General features: G+C 38.8%; 1 protein-coding gene across 6 annotated transcripts in view; it reads right to left on the bottom strand.

Annotated features, from left to right (window-relative positions):
• Window positions 1–27,983, bottom strand: part of robo3 (roundabout, axon guidance receptor, homolog 3) — a 152,244-nt gene that overhangs the window by 46,120 nt on the left and 78,141 nt on the right. For all 6 annotated transcript variants that reach the window (XM_079860347.1, XM_079860346.1, XM_079860345.1 and 3 more), the window contains exons 2-3: window positions 21,410–21,736; window positions 2,386–2,543 (exon numbers count right to left, since the gene is read on the bottom strand). In XM_079860347.1, the coding sequence (XP_079716473.1) occupies window positions 2,386–2,543; window positions 21,410–21,736 (485 nt within the window). The remainder of the gene's footprint in view (window positions 1–2,385; window positions 2,544–21,409; window positions 21,737–27,983) is intronic.

The raw sequence follows: 27,983 nt of genomic DNA, 5'->3' as shown, positions 1-27,983 counted from the left end.
ATAGTTCACTTTGAAATTAAATTTTGGTATGTTTTAGCTTACCTCAAGGGCATCCAAGATGTAGGTGTCTTTTTTTCCACAGTAGTTTCAATTTTGATATTTTTAGGTCAAACCGTTCTTGTCTGTCAGTCATTTAATGCAGGTCTATGGTCACTGTCTCAAAGAGCATGCACAGAGTCCAAATTAAAACAATTCCCCATCGTCCAAATTAAACAATTCCCCATCGTAAGTACACATTGATGGCCTAAGACACGAAACGAGCGGTTTGTGTGAGAAAACGAACAGTATTTATATCGTTTTTTACCTCTTATACACAGCCACGTCCAAGTGATCTGAGGGCGCACGCGCATCCTGGTGTGTGACGTGTACGCAGACTGGTGCATAAATATATATACACTAGATGTCGCCTTGTTTGTTTTCTCACACAAACCGCTCGTTTCGTGTCTTAGGCCATTGAGGTAAGCTAAAACATACCAAAATTTAATTTCAAAGTGAACTATCCCTTTAAGAGCAATGTCTTCTGTGAACGTCTTGAAATGTTCAAAAATGCATGCTTTTATTTTTATTCAAAATATTTTTTATATAATACATATAGTATTGGAAAAATGTACATTACCATTGGTTTGAGGTCGGTAATATTTTTTTATTGTTTTGAAAGAAATCTCATATGCTCTCTAGGGCTGCCCCCCAATAGTCAATTAGTCAACTAGAAGAGGTTTGGTCGACCAAAATTTTATTAGTCGTTTAGTAAGTTAAGTCAAGTCAAGTATATTTGTATAGCGCTTTTTACAATACAGATTGTATCAAAGCAGCTTCACAGTATTAAATTAAAATAATACAACAAGGTTTGTTTCTAGTGAAATTTATTGATTGATAAAATTAAATTAAATATTCCCAAAATATCCCCAACTGAGCAAGCCAAAGGCAACAGTGGCAAGGAACCGAAAAAACTCCATCAAGTGACCTAATTGTGAGCTGAAACTCCATCAGGTGACCTAATGGAGAAAAAAAACCTTAGGAGAACCCAGGCTCAGTCGGGGGCCAGTTCTCCTCTGGCGTTTAGTAGCAGAAAAAAAACTCAAAATCACGCAGTCCGTGAGGGACAGATCGTTAACGGCAGGAAATCCAAACATTCGTCTATCATTCATCGACCTCAAATATGGCTTATCACTATTAGCACTAGTAGCAACTTCACAAGTCAAGTGTTCAATTTCAAGTGTTAGTGTGGAGAGCACGCTTACTGCATGACATACAGGCGCCGGCGCGATCACTTGCATTTAACTTAAAACACATACAAAGGTCATACAGATAAGAGTAATGCAAACTGTAAAGCAGGGTTCACCAATCCAATCTCGTTCCTGGAGGGCCGCTGTCCTGCAGAGTTTAGCTCCAACCAGCTCCAACACACCTGTTTGAAAGTTTCTAGTATGCCTAGTAAGACCTTGATTAGCTGGTTCAGGTGTGTTTAATTGGGGTTGGAGCTAAACTCTGCAGGACAGCGGCCCTCCAGGACCGAGTTTGGTGAACCCTGCTGTAAAGGGTCTACTTTTATTTCTGTAAACTCACAATAACAACAAAATGTTGTGCTTTTGTAAAATTCTGAAAACGATCAGGATGCGTTTTCTGCAGTCCCGGCCTCAGTGAACGGAAACTCAGTGTATACTTGCCTTACAGACATGAGAAATATATCTATAGAAAGCTTGAAACGTCTACTTTTAAATGGACCAATTCAAATGGAAAATAAATATTCTCAGATTATGTAATCCGTATGAAACGTGCATATAGGCGCGTCCACAACTACGGAGATGACAAGTCAGCCTTGTCGACTTAATCTCTGCAGCTGAAAACAGAAAACATTATCAATAAATTATTAAAATGTTTTGACAGTCTCCCAATTCATGATCATTAAGTTTGCCGGTGCGCTGTGGCAAGCTTTATGCATGTGTTTGAGTATTTGAGTACAAGGCAATGTATTATTTAAAGGCTCATTATTATGATTTATAGATTATTAATATAAACACGCGATTAGTTGACTGAACGACTGAACGACTACTAGTCGACTAGAAAAGCCTTTAGTTGAAGGCAGACCTAATGCTCACCAAGGCTGCCTTTATTTGATCAGAAATACAGTAAAACAGTAATAATGTAAAATATTAATACAACTTAAAAATAAGTGTTTTCTATTTGAACATATTTTAAAAAGTAATTTAATCCTGTGATGTCAAAGCTGAATTTTCTGCAGCCATTACTCCAGTATTCAGAATCACATGATCCTTCAGAAATCATTCTAATATGCTGATTTGCTGCTCAAGAAACATTTCTTATTATCATCAATGCTGAAAACAGTTGTGCTGTAAGAAAGAAAGAAAGAAAGAGAACATTCACCGTAATCCTCTCGTCCTTGTCGTTCACTTTCACGTTGTTCCTCTTCCAGGAGATAGTGGGTTCTGGATGGCCTCGAGGAGGGATGCACTCCATCACTGCCGGCTCTCCTGCTGCCACCACCACGTCACTGGGGGTCTGTCGGAAATCATCCCGGAGAACTGAAGAAACGGAGAAAAGATGAAAATAATCATGTAAACGACCACAACAAATATAATGACTCCACAAACAGCTGCACTTGTTGTGCTATGCAGCAGCATTTTGGGATATTAGTTTATTGCTATGAAATCACTTTCTTAGTTTTTTCTGGTTTAATTTGTTTGCAATGTTGTCCTGTTCCCCCTCTCCCTCTGGTCTTAATTTGCTCACTGTCCATGTCGGCCTAATAAATAATGCATTGTTTCCTCTAACACATGACTATGAATAATTAAATCAGTTAGACACAGGCAAAACCACATTTTTTTTTGTTACTGATACTGACAAAAAAAAATGTCACAAAAAGAAAAATATAACTGACACAAAAATGATATTGTGTACAAAACACAAACTAAGCACATTTAAACACAAATGGGGTTACACAAGCACAAATATCCTTCAATCGACCTTCCTGCACCTTTGGGGCTGATGATATCAGTTCCCTTCTCAATCTGGATTTCCATTTTATTGCCATTTATCAGATTTCATAGTGCCGGCACTGCCAATACTTTAATCTGGACAGTGCTCTATCAGCTGCACGTTTCCAATTGGTGCATGTGCCCCAGAGCGAAAGGTATTCGTTCAGATAGAGTGTGTGAAGTGGAAGTCTTCCGATATTGCGCTGGATGAGATCCAAAAGTGAACCAAACTATGGCTCTCTCACTCAGAACACAATATCCAGAGCTCAGACAGCAAATAAATCCACTGAAATAGGACCCTGATTTAGTCGGCAAGGCGTGATAGAGGGAATTTTAAAGTTCCCTTAGCCAGAGGGAACAGCCTGAACTCGAACACTAAAACAGGCAGCAGACACTAAATAGTGCCTGAAGAAATTCTGCTTGCAAAATCCTATTGTATTTTTTTTTCTTATCTTGATATAACAGCAATTTCACCTTTCCTTTTCCCATTCACTAATAATTTGCTTGCTGCTTATTCACACAGAAACAGTTCTTGTGTAAAATTTTCACAAAAGCTTCACAACAGGAGAAATTTGTTCTCATTCCTTGTTGATTAATTATTATAAATGAGGGGAGCATGTGCTAGTAGATGGTAATTATCATAACACACGCCCATCTCCATTTAAGGATATACAAGTACATTAACTGACAACTCAGCCCATTTATCCAAGGGTGCTCAAGGCCAATAGAAATGCAAAGCATTTTTTAATGGAACAATTTTATGCAGAATCTATCCCAGATGTACACTTTTGTTTTGAAAGAGGTCCTTTCTAATAGACAGTTTCTTATTTCATTATTTCTTATTTCAGATTAACTCTAGTCTAGGACATACAGGTACCTGGTCTTAGTTTTTGTAAACGTACTTTCCCAAATAAGAATCTCTATCCCAACTGCATAATTTGCTTTCTCTCAGACAATGTATCTCCTATCTGCTTCCTTTCTAAATCTGTCCTTTTCTCTTGACTGACCTGAACCTTTCCAAATTCTGTAATCCAACCGAATTGACACAGGTCTGATAACACTCATTTCTCTCTCTTCCCATCCATCTCATTCATGCTCTCTCTCACCCTCTATCTCAGCCTGACCGCTTCACACGTCTCCTTAAAGTCACGCAATCAAAAAAGTTTGAGAGCTGAGATAACTTTTTTTGTTTCAGCTAAAACTGACATATCAGAAGTGTTACACTAACTTTTTGAACACTTCCTAATATTAAGGCAGATTTCTGAAGCTATGGAGGTTGAGCTTTGACATCGTAATATGCACATCAAGCCCTAACGATGATTAATTAATTATAGAGACTAGAGCGATGATAGGGTAAAAAATTTGCATATTAAAACAGTCCAAGTGGTGGCATCGATAATCCTCTCAAAACTCCATATTGGTCTCAATTCCAGACAGCACTAGTGGGTTTAGTAGAGCTTCAGCATGTGTGAATTCATTGAAAAAAATAATTCACAATAATCACTTTGTAACACTTAAAGCCACTGAAGTCAACATAAATAACATTTATATAGATTAAACAACAATTTTTAAGTCCCCCTGTCCTTCAAATTACCCCCATTATACATTAGCATTCAAGATAAATGCATATGAGTGTGCTCTTAAATGCAAAACATTAGTCATATCTGCAAAAATATATCATTGTCATGCACATAATAGATCGACGGTGCCACAGTCAAGGTTTGCAGCTTGGGGACACCGGCTGTCCTTCAGCACCGCGAGCGTGTCAGTGAGAGTTTGATGCTATCTCAAGGTCTCTAATACCTCTTGATGAGCAGAGGAACCGGAGTGTTTCTGCGGCGGGTCCTCGAGATTAGAGTCACACATCTTTAGAGGTGCTATGGATCGATATAATGCAAGATTTATTATAGGCGAAACAGACTGAAAAGCCACAGATGGATAAAAAAACAGCCTGACAACAGCAGGAATTAAATTAATGACTATTAATTATGGGTAATATATAATTGGTGCATAGGATGTGTTTATGTGAGAGTAAGTGAATCAGTGTGTATGCTTTGACTTTAGGATGGATAATGTACAGCCATTACTTCTAAATTACTGCGTTAATGTCGCTACAATGTCATTACGACGGGGCGGGAGAGTTCGGTTTGATGAATGAAGCTCTCCGAGCATGTGTGAATTAATATATTGTTGATGAATCCAAAGCAGGACAACGGAACAGGCAGATATTAGCGTTAGCTATTTGGGGCGCCCCTCATCGCACCTCTAATGGATGTCTGTCAGCTGCTGCTGTTTTAATTTCCTACCCTTCAAATGTATGCGATGGAGTGGCATCAAGCTTGAATATACATTACACTTCATGAGGATGCCATGGTGAATAATGGAGGCATTCCTGCTTGACAAACATGAGTATAATTGGATGTCTACTGATGCCGCATTTTAAAATAGCGAAAAACCAAAGCTAGTTGTGTCGATCACATTTTAGTGAACTATTTAAAGATTTGCTCACAATTTGGTATTTTTTCTCTGATGGCAACAAAACAACAGCCGATGTGATCAAACACCAGTTGAATTCAGTATTAATTGAATTCATATTTAGTATCAAACATACCAGTATTTTATAACAGTTATTTTTCCATGGTCAGAGTAAAATGAGAGTATATATAATTTACAATACATACATATATAATTATTATATTATATATACCCTTATTTTACTCTAACTGTGGTAAAATAACTGTTCTGCATGTCCATTCGTGGCTTATTGCTTAATTAGATGTTACAACAAGAGCAGTAATGTTTCAAAACAAGTCTTAAATGGCTTGACAAGATTTCAACCAGCAGGGTGCTGAGTGTTAGTCAAATCTATTTGGGCAAGCTTGAATCCCTGGCCCTACCTGCAGCTTTAATTAACCTTGTGAACCACTCCTGAAACACACTGTATGTGAGCTTTCAACTAATTAATTTCAACACACATGCACTCACACGCATATAAACAGAATTGAACAGTACAGTCCCATGGGCTTATGGAAATCTAATGTTGCCCTGTCAAGCCAACAACAGATCCAGAGAGAGGCGCCCTCCAATCTGAGGGAAAATTAAGTTCTCCTGGACTTTCCCGTTCTTGCTGCAAATACGGCTTCCAGTAAACAAGAAATCGGCAAGAAGTCTATGATTATATAATTATTAAAGGTGCTTGCTAAGCCAATAAAAACTAAGCATCTTCTTCTGCTGTTCCTATCTTGACAATCAACACCTTAAGATAAGGCACAAATGACTCTAACAGGTGGGAAAGGGTATAATTTTAAACTAGTCCTGGGCCAGCTCTGACCAAGAGAGCTTCTATAAACCCTGATTAGACTGCCAATTACCCATAAACCCTGGGGATGAAGGATTAAGACTATGACCTTTAACCCCTTACGTCGACCTCGGGGGGAAACCCCCTTCTTTCTACTTCTCTCCATCTTTCTATCTCCTCTGAAAACAAAGTCGGTGTAATCCTACCCGCGGTCCACTTCAATTACCTCCCTCGGCTGCCACTATAGCTGCATTCTGTGGGGCATGGCTAATGAATCCCCCGACTCGCAACCTTTCCCCTCGAAAAAATCAATTCTTCATCCCCGGTCCTTCATTAATTTTAAAGTCGGGTCTCTGACATTGTAAGGTATCCCTTAAAACCACCAGCATATGACTCTGCTGGGGGCTTTCACTTGCAACCAATGCAGCTGTCTATACAGTAATGAGTCTGTTTGTTTGAGTCACTGAGCGGCAGGTGAAAGGCTTTACGAAATCAATTCAAAAAGTCGAGACGGGTCCTCCGGTGGTCTGAGGTCTTTTTCAGCATTACAACCAGTTTGCATGGCTAAAATGTGCATTTAAAGTAGTTTGACAGCTCTAAACATGGTTGATTTTATGGTGTTTGATACTTTTATCAGCTTTCTAAATAGAAGTTTAGACTAAACACGCAAATGCATCCACAGTCATTCACGCCTAATGAAAAGGTTTATCGTCAAGCGTGATCAGGCACTCAAAAGCATGTTACTTTGTTCCCTGAAAGCTTGCATGCTTTACGATCACTCATGAATAAAATCTAATATTCAAATGACAAATGGCTCTCTCTCAGCGATGAAAGGTTTATGTTCGCAGAGGCGCTTTTGGCATTTGAGTTGGTCATCTGTCAATCTGTCCTCTCTGCATGAAGTGATCTGTCACGCTCAGACATACAAATAGACAAACACATGCTGAAGACGGCTTCATCGGCGCAGACATGGGATGTAATCTCTGCGCATGATCGTTGTGAGGTATTAATCTTATTAAATTCGGGTCAGGAAATCATGAACCGTGTCAATATCAGTTTTATAAGCTCTAATCCGTGTGCCTTGATATTAAAAATCTGCACCGCTCCCTACAATGTGAATTTGATTTGGGGATGTACAGGTGCCCAATGATGCATCTTACATGTTTAGATTTCTTACCATTTAATTAATATCCCACCATCGCTTAAAATCCGAGCTATGTGAGCTTAGCATGCACAATCAGATGCACAGGTGGTAGCTGACCGTCAGGCTATTGATTTATCTGATTGATGAGGTTTAATGCTAATCATTATCTGCGTGTGTGGACATATGGAGAGCTTTAGGCCTGTCCGCTGGTTCCTCAACTCTCTCATCTTCTTTAAATGGTCACATTTGTCCTCCAGCCCCCTGGACGTCCAATTATCCACAACAGACCACCCCTGACCAGGGCAGACCTGAGGCAGGAAAAGGGAAAAAAACTTCCACTTATACGGACACCCACCACCACTAAAAAAGGCCTCAGGGACAGTTTTTAAAAGAAGTGTCTTATGCTCACAACGGATGCATTTATTAAATCAAAAATACAGTAAAACAGTTATAATGTGATATACTATTGCAATTCAAAATAACTATTCTATATGAATATATTTTAAATTATAATTCAATTCTGTAACAGCAAAGCTGAACAAGAACAAACAAACAAAATGTAAATATATAATTAAGAAAATGGATAAATAAAATAAATTGAAGCGGATAAATTTTTATTTTTTTATTTAATAAATAAAAAATTAATGAAGCTTTTTATTTCAGCAGTCTTTACTCCACTCTTCAGTGTTACATGATTTTTCTGAAATCATATAAATATGCTGATTTAGTGCTCAAGTAACATTTATTATTATTATTATTATTATTATTATTAAATGTTGAGAACTGATGAGCTACATTTTTGTGGAAACCGTGATACATTTATTCAGGAATCCTTGATGAATATACGCATTTATTTGAAATAGAAATCTATTGTAACAATGTAAATGTTTTCAATGTCATGTTTGATCAATTTAATCCAGAATAATAGTATTAATTTCTTTCAACAAAAACCCCAAACATTTGATTGGTAGTGTATATAGAGATTAAGTCAAAACGCTGCATTTGGTGCATACAATTGAGAGATTTTTTACAGAAAACTGTAGTAATACGCAAACATATTCGCAAAAAATATGTCCTCACATGAAATATGCTCTCATGTGCAGCAAAACATTGGCAAAAATGTTATAGCGAGATGCTTAAGCGGTTTCTCTTGAGCTGTCTGGGTGTATGAGTGATTCTCTTCTGTTCTCTGTAGTGATTTGCGGCCGCCACTAAGAGTTCCCTTGTGGAGTCAACACAATTACAGCAGCTTTGAGAAAGAGTATGTCTCTTGAATACACCTGTCTTTGGCCCACATGAAAGGACATCTCAATATCTTCCTCCAAATCTCTGGAAAGATGCGGCTAAACCTCTGCCCTGAAGTCAGTTATGGCTGGAAACAATATATCAGCCTGGCCCACAACTGCAAGCAAAAGAACTCAAAGAACTTGTGACATTTTGAGGAATTTCAACTCTAATCTTCTCTGCCATCAATGGCTCTTCAGAGGATAAGAGGATCTAGATCAGGTTTCATATCTTCTGGCTATGAAATGCCACAGCAGCTTGGAAGAGGTTGGATTTCAGAGGTCTTCTGCAGTCAGGTTAGCATCAGTATGGCTCAGTGCCGAACACATCTGTTGCAGTCGATGGACTCACGGGCTGGGCCAGCTCCTGACAGAAGTCGGGGGGTGGTGGGACAGAAGCGAAGAGGGGTGGAGAGGTAACAGGGGAGTTGGGGGGTTGGATATGACGCTTGAGGCACGTGCAGCTTGGACATCTGTCCCTCTTTTCAACCCCCACCAGCTAACATCCCCTCCACCACACACTAATACATACTATTCTACGCACACACACAGCGATCTGCTGCCTTCAACGTTTCATCATCCCAAACCCCGATAGGATCAAAGAGGCCTCTCCAGACGTAATGAGCCCGGTGCGGGCTCAGGGCAGAAGCCCAGACTGATATTGCCTTGGGGACAGTGGGAAATCAACGCTGCTTGTACGCCACACTCACTTTTTTTCGGTTTATTTTACGGCTTTTGTTTGCAGTGGCATTAGCATGTGCGTGTTTGTCTTCGTCTCGACGTTCATTTAGATGCTGTCTCTGCTGCTTAACCATCACCTGAGTCCTGTTAGAACACAACAGCTGGGATCCCTCGCTCTCTTCGTCTCTCTCTTTCACAGCTGATTGATGAAAAGCATCTGGATGCACTGATGTGGTGACTATGCATGAAAAATAATTTCCTCCATGTGTGAGAAACGCTCTGAACCACCAGGCTGGTGTTAATATTCAGGTACCGTCCCAGGACAAACAATACAAGTGAAAATGAACAATTTTGTGCAGTTTCAATTTTAAAGTAGTTTAAAAAAATACATCTACATCAAATAGGATCAGCAAAAAAGCAACTATATAAATAAACATTCAAGCAAATAATGTAAATAAATTAAAAAAATAAAGCATTTATTTGTTTTTTATTTTTTTAACAAATATTATAAGTAAACATGTATACACATTTATAAAAAAATAAACAGCAATTGTAATGTTTGCAAAGAAACAAATAACTAAATAAATATTTATAATATCTGCTATAAAAACATACAAAAACAAGTAAATAAATAAGTAACTTGTAAGTAAATAGATAAGCAAGAAAGAAAGTAAATAAATAAATATTTGTATCAATGCAATCCTTGGGCTGCATGTTCTGAGACACAAGTCAGCTTTACAACGCTCGTAAACCCTTAGTTGCGGTGGCAGACACGGTGAAGACTCGAGAAATAACAGTGATATTTCATCTTTTTATGACCCAAAAGCGCTCCCCAGCACCCCTCTCCAGCCTGATGAAATGATATGCATTCTATATGAGGGACGGAATGAATGAGAGACGGAGAGATGTATGAGACGTGCTGCCAAGGTACATCATTTCAAGGCTCTTAACTGCCCATAAACAGGCCCGTCTGGTCTTCCCCGAAACCTCTTACCCCTCGCCATGTCAGGGCGACAAATTGAAGTTATAAATGAGTATTCTTTATGGGCAAGGCCGCATGTGCAGTGCAGGAGGTGGGTGTCATTATCACGAAAAGGAGGAGGAGGAAGGGGGCGTTTGACCAACAGTAGGATCCAGAGGCACGGAGCCAGAGGAATCGACTCTAACCTCGACCCCATTCACTGTTAATCACTGTCCCACCAGCAGCTGCCTGGAGCGGCCCATGCTAGCTGCATCAGGGAACGCCAGCCTCATTTAAATGACAGAGAGGTGCTTTTACACAGAGGAGACTAACGAAGAGACGTCATCAGGGAGGGTCATTTCAAATGTGCACTCGCACTGCATAAAGATTCGCAAAATGTTTCTGTAAGAATAGTCTGGTTGAAAAGTTTTTGAAAACTGTTTTAGAGTGTGTTTGTGTCTAAACCCGAGGAAGTCCATTCCCAAGACTCAGCTCTATCCTCAAGTTAATCGCAGGCTCTCTGGTCTAAAGCTAGATAGGAGGTTAATCTTCACACCTTTCCCAGCATGTGACGGCCTGCCACTCAGGATAAACCACAGACACACACGCAAAACACAAACATGTTCACCTCTTTCCTAACAAATCCTTAAAGGGATAGTTCACCTAAAAATTTAAATTTACTCGCCCTCAATATCATTCCAAACCTATATGCCTTTCTTTCCTTCTTTTGTTATTGTTAACAAAAAATAACTGAAATAAGCTCAAATAAAATTAAATATAAATATTAGATGAAAAACTGAAATGATACACCTTGAGAACTAACTGAAGTTGAAGTACTAAAGTTACTAAAACGTTAACAATGAAAATATACAAATAAAGGCTAATTCAAATTATTAATAAATACTAAAATCCTAAATAAATAATTCTTAAAGAAAAGAAAAAAACAGACCATGTTCCAGAAGAAACTCATACAGGTTTGGAACATTTGGAAATGAGGTTGAACAAATTAATTTTCATATTTAGGGTGAGCTATCCTCTCCACTACAAGCTTACCAGTTTTAGCCTGTCAGTCACATTAACAATGCATTATGGGTAAGTTTCAGTTGCTTACATCACTATGTTGCTGTGATGGAATCTAGACTTTAATAGAGGTGTCCTGATTCTCCACCAGACACAATAACGCTTCGTCTTGGCCGTTTCAGCTCTTTGACAATACAGTACATTTGTTAGCATTAACTTGCATATCAAAACTTTTTTATCAGAATAAATTATCTAAACTAAATCAGACAAGCCTCGAATTTTCTCATCTTTGATGCCTAATAAGAGGTCAGCTCCAAACCATTTGCATAACCTCCCTTATGTCCCAATTTCATTGTATTATGAAGCATTTCGTAACAACAGAAGCTACTAAACAACTTCAATCAAGTGTTTTTGGGGGGGAAACAGCTGCTCTGTGGGTGGCTGACTGTCTAACACATTCACCCTACTGTAAACTCATCATTATTCAGTGCTTGGGTGCGTTGCGTGTGTAAACCGTTACCCGCTCCTGCGCTGCTGGACATAACGCTGGCCCACAAAACGCCTGAGTGGAGAACAAAAGTAGAGGAGATAAGAGGATGAGGGAGGGGAGGAACTCTTTATTGATGGCACATCTAGGAGGACAGCCCCAGGCCCCCCTATAGCTGGTCTTTTTGTATGCAGATACCGACAACAATAAGTCCATTAGTGATGTGGTCTAATCCGGCGCGTGTGGCCGACCACGGTGGAAGCTAATAGAGACATGGTCTTTGGAAAGAAAGAGGATTACTTTAATCTAGTGATGGTCTGCACTTTTCGAGCTTAATGAGAGGATGGGACTGAACTCTGTCTTTGTCCATCATCACCCCCCTTTCTGTTAATGAAATGTCCCCCTCATAGTGATCCATAGTAAACTGAAATAACTGTCCAAAACAAACCAGCACGAAGAATTATTTTATTATATATTTTGCCTGTTTGACTTGTGTGATTGTCACTGTCACACTTACAAACTCATACATACAAAATATATAAATATATAATAATAAACAAATATAAATAACAGTAAATAAGCTCTTTTTTTTTATATAGCCAACTAACGAACTATGAACATTGGGTAACTTTACTAAGGTAAATGCAACATTAAGTGACATTGTTCACAAGCTGCTTTATTGACGTGATTGAAACACTGAGCAATTACGAGACATGATTCATTTCTGTAAGTTGTATGGTAACTTTCAACATGCCTTCTGATGCTCATGCATGTTTTTTTCGTGCTATAACTTGCATTACAGTTGAAGAGACGACTCGCGCTGCCGCTAAAACTAGGGTGCTATAACAATCTGCCACGACACATTCAAGAGCGTCAAAATGCCATTTATTGTTTGAATCTCATGATAAAATGGACAGAATTTGAAAGCTGAGACTTTGTTTCTTATCATATGTAATAAAATCCAAAAATCAACTTATAATATTTGGTGTAGGGAAAAACTACAGACCTGGCAACCCTGGCTTGAACTACGGCTGATTCATAGGGTCAAATAGATGTCACTATTTTGTAACTGTTAATGCATTATTTCATGTTAACTTGCCCTAAATTTAACACAATAGAGATTTTCAATTCACACACAGTATGAATTGCAGTCTGAAAACATTTTTCCACCCCCTTTTGATTGACAGGATATAACCGGCCCTGATCATCGGCCGATGGCTGATAGTGAAAATACGTTTTTATCGGCTGATACAGATTATTGGCCGATACATAAATGCATCTCTAATAAATGTTTATACACACATATATATACACATAAATATATATGTAAGATATGTACATGTATATATATGTAAAACCTGTAATATTGCAGCTGTTGTTGGAAGCTCTGGAAAAAATATCATTTTTATTTATTTATTAACAGGCAATTTTTGCCAGGGGATTGCTAGAGGCAGGAAAGTTGCTTCGAAAAAATTATTGATTTTAGGACTGGTACTTTATACAGAAATGTGCATAAAACAAAATATTAACTAATGCAATACACAGCGAAAACACAAATGCGGACTTGATGCCGCTTTTGAAGGAGTTAAACGTCACAAAACCTGCATCAAAAAGCTTTCATGCTGTTGAACACAAAAAGCAGAGAGCTTGTAAATGGAGTTCAACAATCATGATAACAATGTGTGAAATAATCAATGTGCCACCAGAAAAGATTTTACTTAAGTAATGGATTCTCAATAGACTGCAGAAATCGAATTGAGTATGAGCCTACGAGGTGCTACAGTGCTATTTTACCACACCACACGTGGTACTAAAATCATGAGAGGAGACAGGGCTCAAACTCAGCAGAGCAGTCAGATTTCGGAGAGCGCTCTGCGTGATGCGTCAGTGCATATCAGCGGGACAGGTCTCGGGATAAGGCTTGACGTTGAAGCCTTTCCTCGCAGGGGTTTGGGGAGGGATTCTTGTTCATCCCAAATCCTCTGATCCTTCAAGGTGAGCCCATCTGCTAAAAGGAGCTAGGAAGAGCATTATACGCTTTTGAAAGAGACGTCACAAACGTGTGCAGGCTGAGATGTGCATCGTCTCCGAGTTTGATTAGATTGGCTGGAAAATTTGATTGGTTGACATTGCTTGATGAAATTGAACTGTCATATTTTATTCTGGAATCTTTATGTGATCAGTTCTTGTTCAAATGACCTTGAATTAAAAAATGTACAGGAAAAGAACTGGGCCAGATTTGTGTTTCTATAAGGGACCACCAAAACCAGTAAAAGAAGGGAGAAACAAGTAAAAAAGGATGTGAATTAAAAGCCAATGGAAAAGTAACAGCTTAAGGAAGAATTGCTTGTGGTGGGTGTGTGTCTCTATGCTCTCCTACATTCTAAACACAGACCAATATCCTGGCCCATTGCTCTCTCCCATCGCTCTGATGCCAGCTGGCAATGCCAACGAGAGAGAAGCAATCAATCATCCCAGGGATGGTGCTTGCACAAACTCTCAGGGTATACGGATTGTACAGCCACATATGCAGTGGAAGGAAAAATTGTTTAGCATTCACAACGACCGGTTCCCATCAATCATGACACTTAACAGGCTTACTAACTTCATTTTAAGCTTAATGTTGTCTTCCCACTCTACAATAATAACATCAGAGGTGTTTTAAAAATAAGGGTCAAGTTCAGATCCGGATAATGGGCATTTTTAAAAAGGAAACAGGAAAGCCCTTAAACTAACCTTGCAATTTAGTACACCAGCAAAATGCACAATTACAATTTTATGATCTCAGTTAAGAAAATGAATAGATGCAATTAAACAGTCCCTATGGTGGTCAGACTCTCCCAAAGTCAACAACAATGATTACAGGTTCATTTAACCTCAAACACAGTGTGAAACAATTGTTTCATGAGGTATTTGAGTCAGCAAAAGTTCAAATAAAATGTTATAAACCGGAAAGTTCAGACTCTAACATCTGATTGGAATGAGCTGCATTCTGTTTGAGCCGGGCATGCACAGGTAAATGTATACATGTGACCACAAATTCTATATTAAAGAAACCATTTTTTTAATTATGAACTATATTGCTTGGAAGAAGAATGATTTATTGTGATTCTAATAATAAATTAATAACAATATTAATAATTATTATTTTAATCATATTAAAATAATATTGTAATTATTATTAATAATAATAATAGTTTTAGTAAATTACACACACACACACATATACATATATATATATATATATATATATATATATATATATTTTTTTTTTTTTTTTTTTTTTTTTTTTTTGCTTATACAATAATAAAAATCATATTAGTAATAACTATTATTATTACTACTATTAATAAGATTTGTTAAGATGTATCTAACAACATTCAAACCTATGTAAAAAAAAAAAACTAAAAAAAACCACTCTTATTAGTAAACTTTAGTGCAGCTACAGAGAGACACAAAAGAGAGTTGTTGAGCGCAACTATTGAAAGTGGATGGTGGATCCCTAGGGTGTCAGAGTTGGGCTGTATTGTTCCTGGTGTCCTGCCTGCTCTGGTCATAACTCTGACTATACAAAAGCACACAGATGCACCACTGCTTATCAAGTTGATTGGGGGTTTAGTCTAAACTCCTCCTTGCACCACCTGTTGCTCATTCAGCAAAAGACTCTCTCTCTTTCTCTCGTTTTCCTATTACATTTCCCTCTCTTTATATATCGCCCTATCCCCCTGCAGTTTATTATGACTATCTGTACTGCATATCTCTCTCGCTTCCTCTCTCTTGCTTCATCCAAGGTGACCATGTGTTCACATGTCTGATCTGTGTTACTCGTGGCTGGCTTTAATTAATTCATTAGGTAGTGTGCGAGTTAAATAGCCAGAAGGCCAGTGTCGCCCCGTGTCCGAGTGACCCCACCCTGTCAGCAGTCTCCCTGACCCCTGGAGTTCGACAGGCTAAGTGATCTCATTATTGCTGCACGGACACACACGCAGCCACATTCCCGTCTGGACAGATCGGGTCGGCTTCACTGGTTAATGTGCATTTGCTAGAATTAGCGAAGACAGGCGAAAAATGCATTTGAAACTTGGCACCTCTTCTCTTCAGTACTTTGGAAAATTCAGGGAGATTAATAGCACACATATTTACAACGGAGGCTTTGGAATAATAAATCTACTTTGTCGATGTATCTCATCAAAGTCTGGTTGAAGTTTCAGCCGCTTTGCGGGACTGAAATGGCCTTCTGAGTCATGATGAAACGGGAAGACGGATCACAGAAATCTGATTCATGCGGTTTTTATAGCTGCATCAGGGTGTGTCGGTGCATTAGAGCTACAGTAAAAGGCTGCTCAAATTTAATTAAAAAGCTTTACAATGCTCTTTTACAATGCTCTTTTCTGCTGGTTTCATAATCAATTTATATTGAGGAGTTTCAAAGTCTGGACTGCTCTGGGCCTCCCTTCAGCACCCACACAGATTCTAGATCCAAGACAATAAGGTTAATAGCACAGAGGGCAGGCGGCCCAGAGGGGGACAGCATGCCCAGCTGAACATAAGCCACTATTACTTTAGTTTTGTCCTGGACTGAGGGGCTTCACATAAATAGGCTTATCTGTCAGGATATCTCCAGCTTAAACCCTAGAGGTACAGTGTGACCCATAAGAAAACCATTCCTTCAGCAGAATGGCTATATAAATATATATATATATATAAAAAAAATATATATATATATATGTGTGTGTGTGTGTGTGTGTGTGTGTGTGTGTGTGTGTGTGTGTGTGTGTGTGTGTGTGTGTGTGTGTGTGTGTGTGTGTGTGTGTGTGTGTGTATGTATATATATCAGTGGTGGAACGGATCACAAAATTCACAGTTCGGATATATAAATTATATATTATATATTATATATATATATATAATATATATATATATATATATAATATATATATATATATATATATATATATATATATATATATATATATATATATAATATATATATATATATATATATTATATATATATATATATATATATATATGGGGGGGTGTAACTTTGCTTTTCATTTATTACTTAAAGACCGACTACACGGACCGAAAAAAACTGACAAACATCTGGTTTCTTTCTCAACTGTTCACTTATGACATAAACGAGAGAATACTTGCAGAGACGGGCATTTAGACGGGTATTTTGACAATTTTGTGTTTATGTGTCCGTTCAATGGCAAGGAAACGCAAAAGAGGAATCAATTCAATACGTATACATACATACATACATACATACCTACTTGTATATGTACACACACACTTGCTGACCTGTGTTTTTGCAGTACAACAGGTTTTTGGAACTCTCCCCATAATTGGAAAAAGTTTCCCACCTCTCACAGCCAATCAAAACAGAGAACAAGAGTATCTTCCTTTCCCTGTTCATTCCCAACATTCCATAGGACAGCTGTTCTTCTGTTTTCACCTGTTCCCCAGGAAACCAGACCTGATCCCCCCAAACAACTTTCATTAGATGCTCCAAATGGCTGATGTTTACCCATAAGCCCTTATGAGCCATGCAAAAGTATAAAGAGGGGCGACAGCAAATGCAGAGCATCATTTAAAAAGTAATAAACCACAGATGAACCAACATAGATCCATTCCCTTTCATCTATCATTTAAAGTGTGAGGATTCTGTCACTGTAAATCATCCCAGCTCCGGCTTCATCATCTGAGTAATGTAACTGTGCCTACATAACTCATCACCTCAACCATAAATACCGCCTTCAAAAGCAGCATATATAAACAGGCTGTTAAAACACTCTCTGGGAATTCGGTCCCTCCCACACACAGCCAAGCCAACAGCCCGTTTGACCGAAGATCTGTGCCCTGCTAATGTTCGACATGCTGCCTGCTGGTGGCAGATCAACATGCCTGGCATATGGGATCCCTCCTTCTCCTTTCTATTTATCTTTCTACCTCCCTTTCTCTCTATATATACCCATCTCTTCCAACCCCCCAAAACCTGTGAACCAGACAAGCTCTATGGCTGGCAGCAGACCCCTCATCCCCGTCTCCCGCCCACCACCTGGCTCATGGAGCTGTGCCACGATGGAGAAAGATGATCTCCATGCAGAGAGCTGGCACTATGTGCCCATATCTCATCAATGCCCACAGAACTTAATCAAAAATCAGCTATTCTAATGTTTTATTGGATTAAATGGATTTTACAGGGACAGTTCAATCAAAAAAAAAGAAAAGAAAGAAAATAATTTTTTTCTTGGGGACTAATAAAAGTCATAATTTACTGTTGTTCCAAACCTGTATAACTTTCTCTCTACTGTGGAAAATACACAACAATATAATTTTTTTTATGTTATTTTGGACTTCCATTGCATAGACAAAACAGTTGAAAAATTTGTCAAAATATAGTAGTCAACATTTGTGATGCGATCTAGGAAAACCCATCACATGCTGAAATTTTACCTATTTTTATTTCTTTCATCGTTTGTCGGTAACAAAAGTTATGGTTATCTGAAGTCGGCTGATCACTATGATTTTCAGGAACGGAATTTTGAGAAAAACAGGTTTAATTAACTGTCACGTCCTGCTAGCGCGACGATTGGCGCTCTTTTTTTATTGCCCTTTTTTCATATCACATATTTTAGTAATCATCATAGATTAGGTATCATTCGAAAGCTTACAAACTTACGACGATTGAGAGGCGAGCAAGATCTTTTAAGCTAGCAGCTACTTCAGACACGATAACGTTGGATAAAAAAAAAAAAAAAAAACCTTGCAGTTTACACAGGACTGGCAGGAAATGCGCATTGATATGCCTTTATTCTAGATGTCATGTGGTTTATTTTGATAGGTGAACTGTCTTTGTAGAAGAGATAAGGAGAGCTATGGGCGATTTTTTATCGCTGCCGTGTGTTCTTAAAGAGGAAGACAGTCTTTTCAGCTTGCCACTATAAATCGCTATTTTTCTGCACTAAACTATTGAATTTTGCCAAGCTATATTCAGAGATGATAGACAAGATGTTATAGAATAATAATTGAATGAAAACCCAATTCAACCTATTTTTAGATCTTACTGAAAAAGTACCGGCGCGACATCCGACGGGTTTTCCCAGATCGCATCACATTTGAAGCGGATCAAAACCTTTCATCAAAGTTATACATGAATTTTGAACAATACCCGTTCTTGTCTTAGGACAACTTTGATGAACTTTTTTAATCAACTTCAAATGTTGACTACTGTCTATTCTTTTTTGTTCCACAGAAGAAAAAGTCATAAAGGATTATAACGACAAAGATGGCGAATGAGAGTTGAGGTGTAAATGTGAGCAGTCATACCTTAATGTACCCGTTATGATGTCACAATCACATTTTGATGTCACAATCACTACGCTAGTCTTTCATAAATGGCCTCAATGGAGATTTGCATTGTGAAGTTAAGGGGGAAAAATGCATATTAAAACAAGCCTCTGGGCATTTATATGTATTTATTTATTTATATATATACACATATATATGTACTGTGTATACATACATACAAATATTTGAAGATATGTGATTCTTTCTTGTTTTAGGCCATTTTTGCAGACATCCCTAGAGGAAATGTAGCATTGTCATCTCACAGAGGGACAAACATATCATAACTAATGATGTAGGCCACCAGGATGATGGGAGCAAGGATAAAGGACAGGACAGATAACTGGCAAGGATGTGCGGTTCAGCAATCTAGACCTAGAATAAACTCCTATGGGGTTCTAGAACTATTTGTGTACCAGAATTCTTTCCACTGTGCACATTCAGTCTACAGTTAATGATAATGACAGTCTCATACGAGGCACATGGACTGCAAACGTTTCTGCTCAATGTGAGAAGAACTCATCCAAAAACCTTTCATTTGTAAGGGTAAACTTGGGATTTTCAGATGTCTGATTATGTGTTTAGCTTGTTTTCGGTTGACTGAAGTAAAAGCGTATTTTTTTAGATAGTGCTGTAAAAAGAGTTACCAAGCCATACAAATTTCCAAGCATAAAATTTATAGTCTGACTAGGCCTATATCGTATTCAGAACCTAAACCACCATGTTAAATGCAACTTTGGAAAACTAATTTTCTCCGCAACAATAAAACATTTTATTTATTCAACAAACCATCTGTTCCATAACCCTCATGGATCATGAACTTACAATGAACTCGGAGTTTTGAAACCGCAAGGTGGCTGTTTGGCGCCAGATATCACTAATAAATGAATCTGAAATGTAGGTTAATGGCTTTGGTAATTTCATCAAGCAGTCAGTCCTATAACTAAATGGAGATATTGTTCAAATCCAATCTGAAAAATCATTTTTCATTTTTATTTTTGATATGGAAATATGAGAGAAATCCAATTTTCATTGCTTTTAACCTCCCCTGATAAGAAAGAAGAAATCAAAATTTAACTAAAAAGAAATCCAATCTGAAAAAACTCATTGAGAATGAGAATTACAGTAATATCATCATTCAGTAAATGCTATTTATAGCTTTGGAGAGCTGCAACTTCAATAAATCCGGTAGACATCAAAAGTAATATTGCTGTTTTTGCTTTCCCTTTTAAATTAAGATATTGCAGCAGGCATGATAAATCACGTTGGAGCTCAACATGGGGGCTCAGATCCTAATTAGACAGCTGAGTGTGACTGAATTGCAAATACGTTGGGTTTTAAAGCATTTTGCAATAGTAATGCACAAAAGAGGAATTTCATAGACAGGATTTATAAGTAGCTAGAGACCGAATCTGCGTTCTGGCTTTGAATTATGTGAGAATAGTGCTATTCTTTCCAAGCAGTGCCTGAACATGGGGACTATTATGTCTCGCTGATATCTCAGACCAGATGGAGAAATACTCGAGCAGGTGAAGGATCTGTCCTTTGACGACGACATATAAGTTCTGCAGGTCTACAGGCCACCTAGAAACGATTCTGTATTACAAATCACAGAGCGATCGCTCTAAGGTCGCATGACAAAAACATAACGTTGCAGAAGCATAATGTAATTGGTGATAATCTAATGACCGAAATCAAATAGTGCCATCAGCATTTAATTAGTGTGTATTGGATATGGCGAGCCCTGCTGCTAAAACCTGGAGCCATTCCATGAGAAACACTGAGATGCTTGCGTTTTTTTTTTATTTTTTTTTTACTAACATCTGTCACCTGGAAGCAGCCAGCATTACGCTCCTCTCTTGGCTATTTCTGGGGTTGAATTTATCTTGAATACCAGCTAACATCCATCTACATTAATACCACAAATCAGATTACCTCCTCTAAAACTAACAATGACCTCAGTGCTTTACTCCATCCAGGGACGATGGTTATGGGCCGCCGCAGCCAGTGAAAGACTAAACAAGATCGAGTGGAGATGGAGGAGAAGGGAAAAAGATGAGGAGAGCAGGACAAAATGGGAAAGCTTTATAGAAGGGAAAAAAATGAGATGAGCACTGCGGAAATTTGCAGAAGAGATTGAGGAAGAGGGCATGAGGCAAGGATCAGAGTACAAATGAGCTGACTTACTTGCGACCTCCAAAGAGGCATTACGGCTGACAGCTTCGCCCAAGTAATTCCTTGCTACGCACACGTACACCCCTTCGTCGGGCTTGCTGCGCCTTCCGTGAACTATTCGGAGAAAAAAGAGGGAGCCGCTGGGGAGGAGCATACGGTGGGAGCGCGGATCCTCCCGGTCTGTTTCAACTCGCTCGCCATCTTTATACCACTCCACCGTGGGGGTCGGCCGGCCTTCGGCCTTACAGTTTAAAGTGGCGGGTTCACCCTTGGAAACAATGAGGTCTGAGGGGTGTTCGACAACCCGTGGCGCAGCATCCTCCAGTCTGGGTCGAGATCCTGTAAGAGAGAATCGATGGTCACTATTTGCATTACATGCAATTGAGAAAATCTGGTATATAAACAATAGCAATATATGCAACTCAAAGCAACACACAATACATGTGCAGTTGTGAATCTTTGACAGCGATTGACTGATTCATGATTCACTGCTTTACAATTTGACAATTTTTGCTATTTCTAAACAGTTCAATGTGATTCAACACACAATTCGATTAAATTTTAATAACAACTTGATTCAGTTTTTTTTAAATGTCATATGTATATGATCCTTTACATACATACTGTCTTAGACAAGAAAAATAAGGGGGAAAAAATACAAAGTAACTTTGGAGAGAGCGGAGATTGGGAGCATTTCTGTGGAGGTGATAGTCACTAATTTAAATATGCAAAACAATTCCATAATGTACATATGCATTTTTTTATTTAATATTATAAATTATATAAATATTATGAATATTGCATATTATTTTAACAAATAACAATTGTGTTTTACAATAATAAGTGTTGACCAACCAAAATAATAATAATTTAATAGTTCATATTTATGAAGCAATATGACCAACAGGAAATCTCGCTGGTCTAAAATCAAGGTCCATATAACTGTAAATTAAACATTAAGTAAGTTCTGTCATTGTGATGTCAGGCAAAATTGTCACTGAGTGTGGACAGAAACTTCTCACGAGGTTAGGAAACATTGTAAAAATCAGTATTAATAAAGTAATTTGATCAATTTACTCTAAGCAAAGAGCAAAAATTCTCACTTCACACCAAAAACACTTCTATTCCATTAATTCCAGTTGGAGGTTAGCCAAGAAAATGCACAATTTCAGATCCAGCACCTGCTGTACCAATGCCATCTTTACAAGTTGATTATTCATGTCACTGTTGACAAGGATGTAAAATACAATTTCCGCCTCAGCTAGGTAAAATTAAGGCGTTATACATATGTATTGCTCAATTGCACGTTATATCAAAATTACACGCTCTAAATTCAACAGCTATCAAAGAAAACAGACATGCATTTCAATCCCGCAGCAGCTGGAATGCCTGGATATGTATAATTTGTCTTCTGTTTTAAGGTGCATAGGAATTCATGCTGACTGCCAAGGGTTTTTTGTTTCGCACAGTTGTTGGGTGGGGGGACCGGTGGTATGGTAATTCAGGTAGGCTTTCAGAAAGCTTTGAAATTGCTTTTCTCTCTCCCAATTTGAATGACAGTGTGGTGGTGGGACAATTACGGATGAATAATAACAACACAAACTGATTTCTCAACAAGACTAAAGAATTTCAGCCATCGGGAGATATCTGGGGATGAAAGTGAGTCATTGTGCATGGTGATTTTGGAAATAATTACCGATCCCGGCGGCAACAATTATAGTGGGGTTTAAAATTCGTGACAGGAGAGCGGCTGTGACTTCCAGCAGTCAGAGAGAGGGATGATGAAAACATCCTTCAGTTGGAGATGAATAATGTGTGATAGCTGTAACAAAAAGCTACAGACATCCCCCTGGGAAAATGTCCATCACCGCCCCAAAATCCACCAAAAGTTACACAGGATTACGTTGAAAAACACACTAATGCATTTTGTGCACATAGAGATAAAGTCTAACCTAACAGTCCTCTTGTTTATACTAGGAACCTGGCATTACAATAAAGTGCTTTCAAGGATTATTTCTTACCATTCAGATCTGCAAAGCTTTGCTTTATTACTTCATATTCAGTCAAGTGAATAAACACCCTCGGGCCAGAGACTAATGCAACTTAAAACAAACCCATTCCCAACCACTTTACCATGGCCATGAATAACATGACACAATGACCTTACAGTAGTAGTACATTGGGCCCCGTCCACGAGAGACGGCAAAGGCCAAGCCGCATGCTTTGTGTTCACCTCCGAATCCCCAGGACTGTTGCCCTTCTACTCTCTGAAAACAAAAAGCCCAGTGGCCCCGCTGGGTTAAGGGAGCGGAGACCGCCAGGGTTTGGCTAATAGCTTTTAGCGGACACTTATGGACTGCTGAACAGACTGCAGTTGGTAGGGGGTGGAGGAGAAACAGTGGGGTAAGAATCCAAGAACAGACTTATAAATAAAACAGGCCAAACACTCTCGACCTGCCACAGAAGAGATGTAAGGCAGGGAAAGAGATGGAAAGTAAAGACTGAGCTAAACAGCTACTAACATAGCAGCTACCTCACCTAAATGACCTCTGGAAAATCAGGGGGACATGGGACAGGTTAACAGTTGGACCGAATGTGCATACAGAAGTGGAAAACAACATCTGGAAAGCTGATTAATCTCTCACCCTGAGTTTTCCCCGAGTTCCCATTATGAGGTGCTAGAACCGGTACATGATGAACAACAAAAACAAATCCAACGATGGACGTTTGGGGGATTTTGACAAACCTAAGGACTCAAAGAGGAACTATGTGGTCTCTAACCCTGTAAAAGAAATCAACCCGTGGGGAAACAGTGCACTTTAAAGCAGATAACACATTTCCAAGAGCATCTTTTATATAGCTAACACTTGGAAATGAACATTAAAATGTCTCTGGTACAGACGAGGTAGGAAAGAAGTGCTTAAATAAGGAAGTGAATAAGGCAGAACAAAGGTGATTTAATTTTAATAACCTCGTCACAAATGGCTGCTTCGCTCCACTGTGAATTGTGGGAAGTGCTTGATTTCTGGTCGCTGAGTGAAATAAAACTGAGACAATCTTGCCTGCATTAATTATTAATGGTGCACGCCAAGGCAAGTCAATCTTTTTGAAGTCACATACTGTACGTTTTTACTACAGACATGATACTTCAATCCATGCGGCTTGAGAAGGATTACATTTCTAAGCGATCAGACTTATGATTTTCACATACCAGATGAGAATATGCCCCCCAAAATTACCATAAAGTTACATTGGAGGAGGAATCTGAGTCATATGTAGAGGCCAGACAGAGCAACATGCCAACAACCACTCAGAACTAGGACTTTGTGCTTTCTGAATGCCTTTTACACTCCAGTTCAATTTTACAATCCAGAATATGTAAAATTCTAGGCTAATTCTATGCTACATCAGTAGCACAACTTCAGTCCAGCTGTTAAGGATTAAATCCAGTAAGTGCATCTTAAATTAGAGCATGTCCTATCTGGAAGAACCTATAAGAGTGGCAATCTCGCTGTGTGACACGCTAGTAATGGTTCCGGCAGTTAGATTGATTCGGACATAAAGGGAGGTGCTCCAACTACAACTCATCTGCTCTTAAAGGTATCGAGCCCTTGTACTGTAATAGGGGTTTGACCTTGTTATGTGAAGGAAGAGGGGAGAGATGAGCCGGCTCTGGGAGGAAATCATGGCAATCCTTTTGATCAATCCCAAGGGGCTTTTAGCGCTAAGAATATTTATCTCCAGTGTTGGGGGGAGGAAATAAGATCTCTAAACACGGTCCAGCTAAACAAAGACAGATGATGCAAGCCGTGTTGCAGTAACAAGACGTGCTCAGGGAAATTTTCAAAAGCTGATTAAAAACAGCAAGTGCAGTGACATATGCAAATATTCAAAAGTCTTCCAAGAGAAGGTGTCAATGCCAAAGGATCTCCATGACAACCGTACAAAGTAAGGTCAGATGTCAATCTAATAATTGTCTTCTTCCCTTGAAGTATGTGTGAAAACCTGGAGGTCACAAAAAAGAAAGATAAATTGAATAGTTCGAAAGTTTAAATGCAGAAAATTATTTGTGCAGGACAAAATTAGTATAAAAATGTATACAAAAGTGTTTGATTTTTTTTCCTTAGATGAATAGGCCAAGTTTCAGAGGAACTTTGATATCTAAAACTATTTAGCAACGTGTCAAATTTTGGTATCACATAAAAGCACAAGGCTTTGATACTCAAATCAAAACTTTAACACCAAGACAAAATTACCAACTTTTCTTTCTCCCAACCCTCATCTGCAATTCTTTTGAGTGGCTTCCCGCCCCCTTAAATAGTTGATTATTTTACAACCTCACCCCTCCTTTTTTCACTGGAATCTGGGAATTGATTTGCAAATGTGCACTCATTACCCTAAGTTAAATTAAGAAGTGGGGGTGTTCTTTCCGACACTCTTTCTTAACTGATCTGTTTTTTTGCATTTACATACAACAAAGGGGCTCTTGAGGAAGAACACAAACCCGGGGTCATAAAGCTGTGCTCCTTACTCCTGCGGCTCCTGACAGTGAAGCCGGTCACATGCAAAAAGGAAATCAAATTACACAGGAGGGCTGCTGTTTTCCTCTGGGACGAGTGTGCTTCTGCCTGAATCAACCCTGCGAGGTGGGGACCGGGATGGATTAAGTGAAGTGGCAAGCACAGAAATTCCATGACAGCTTTAACAGAGCAACTTGACACCTTTAGGGGTTGTGGCAAGAGCTGCTTATGTGTTTCCTGCTTAAGAAACAGCAAAAGATGTTGTGTTTACTGCAGGGGATGAGGAGGATTTCTCATTCCAACAGGAAGAGACAGCATCGAGTCATGGAGCCTTAGCAAAATAAAATCTATGTACCATTGTGGGTTCAGAGGCTGTGTGTCCATTACATGAGCTTTGATGTTGTTCAAAAACAAGAAACAGGCCCTACTCCCTTTGTGCAGCCTGCATACTTGTATAGAAGAGATTTAGCATGACTTTGCCTAAAAATAAATCCAAAGGGGACTGGTTAGTATATGAATAACAAAATAATAATAATAATAATAATAATAATAATAATAATAATACAGCGCAAACAGAAAATAAAACAGAAAATAATCACTATAATAAAATTAATAATTAAATATTATAATACATAATATATTGTGTGGTTGTTCAATTAATATAAAATCATAAAACTGCATGTAAAGATTTAAAAAATACATTGTCTAATATAGTTTGAGTATAGCATGTCAACTACACAATTTTTTATTTTTGTGAGATGAAATGTCTTCCAACTTTAATGAGAACTGCACAAAACAATTTGTGATATAAAACCCAATCCTAAACGCTCAATCTTTAGTGCAAATGGAACTTCCTGACACATCAGATCTTATCTACAAGCTAAGGCTCATCTAGCCACTCCATTGCTTTAAGAACCTTCTCACTTCACAAAATAAACAGTACTTCAAATGAACCTTCTGCTGGGCAGTGGCAACGTCCAGCAGAAGGTATTGATCCCTCTGTGGATTCCCAAGAGTAGACTTGCCGGAAAAGAGGAGGGGAATAAATACGATTCTTTCAGCAGTCAGACCTGTTAGTGAGAAGCTCTTTAAGTCCTGACCCTAAACCCTGCGATCTCAAACACCACTGAGCTCTGAGTCGCCTCAGGTGATCAAGCCATGAAGCGTAAAAAACAACCTCTTGGTCACCCTGTACTTGCCAAACTAGCTCATTCCTTTAGTGTGAGGGCATTTCCAGAACAGGCTGCGAGGAATCTAAAGATTGTAGTATCCTTTGCTTTTCTCTGGGAATAGCTGTCTCTTTATGCAGTCACATACTCAGATATGTATCAGTACTCTGAGACACTTTCGCCTGGGTTCATTCAGATTGTACAAACCCTCTATGAAAGCGGTACAATAATACCACAGTCTGTTTCCGCTGACCTCCGGTAATTCAAACTCTCCTGGCCAAAGAAAAACACATCTGGAATACATGTCAATGGCATATCGCATATCTCAAGGGGGGCTTCGACTTTTCCATAGAGAAAGTAGTAGGGAATAAAAGATAAATTGTGCATGGTGGCGACAGTGGAGCTCTGTCCCAGCTGCTCTGTGTTGTCTGGACCTCTTCAGTGCCCCACTAATGGAAGCGACCCGGTTGGGGATAGCATACCAAGACTTGGTTGAGATAGCATCAGTTTCCTGGTCCTCCTAGCAGTGAACCACGTTCCGCTGGATTAATCCCACCTCGCACTTTCTGCTTGACCCCAACATCACTAGGTGAGGCCCACACAGAACCACAAATTTAGCAGGAAGTGAAGTTTCAGGGTGAGGAATCTGACTGTACAGCAGATCTAGATGTTTTGACAAACCTGATCTTTTTTCTGCCATTCACACCAGTCGCTTTTAAGCACAAGTGAAGTTCCCTCAGAAGACCGCCTCGTCTCCTGATCCCTTAAGACTACCATTTTTCAGCTTCAGGTCAAATTCCAGTGAAAAGGTAAAACAAAGTATAAGCAGGCTTTGAAGTCATTTTCTTCTCATCAAAAATGATACAGCCTCTTTAAAATTCTCTCAGTCTTCAATGG

This window comes from Squalius cephalus, assembly GCF_949319135.1.
Source record: "Squalius cephalus genome assembly, chromosome: 24".
NCBI classification, from domain to species: Eukaryota; Metazoa; Chordata; class Actinopteri; order Cypriniformes; family Leuciscidae; genus Squalius; species Squalius cephalus.
This window is presented reverse-complemented; position numbering and strand designations above follow the sequence as displayed.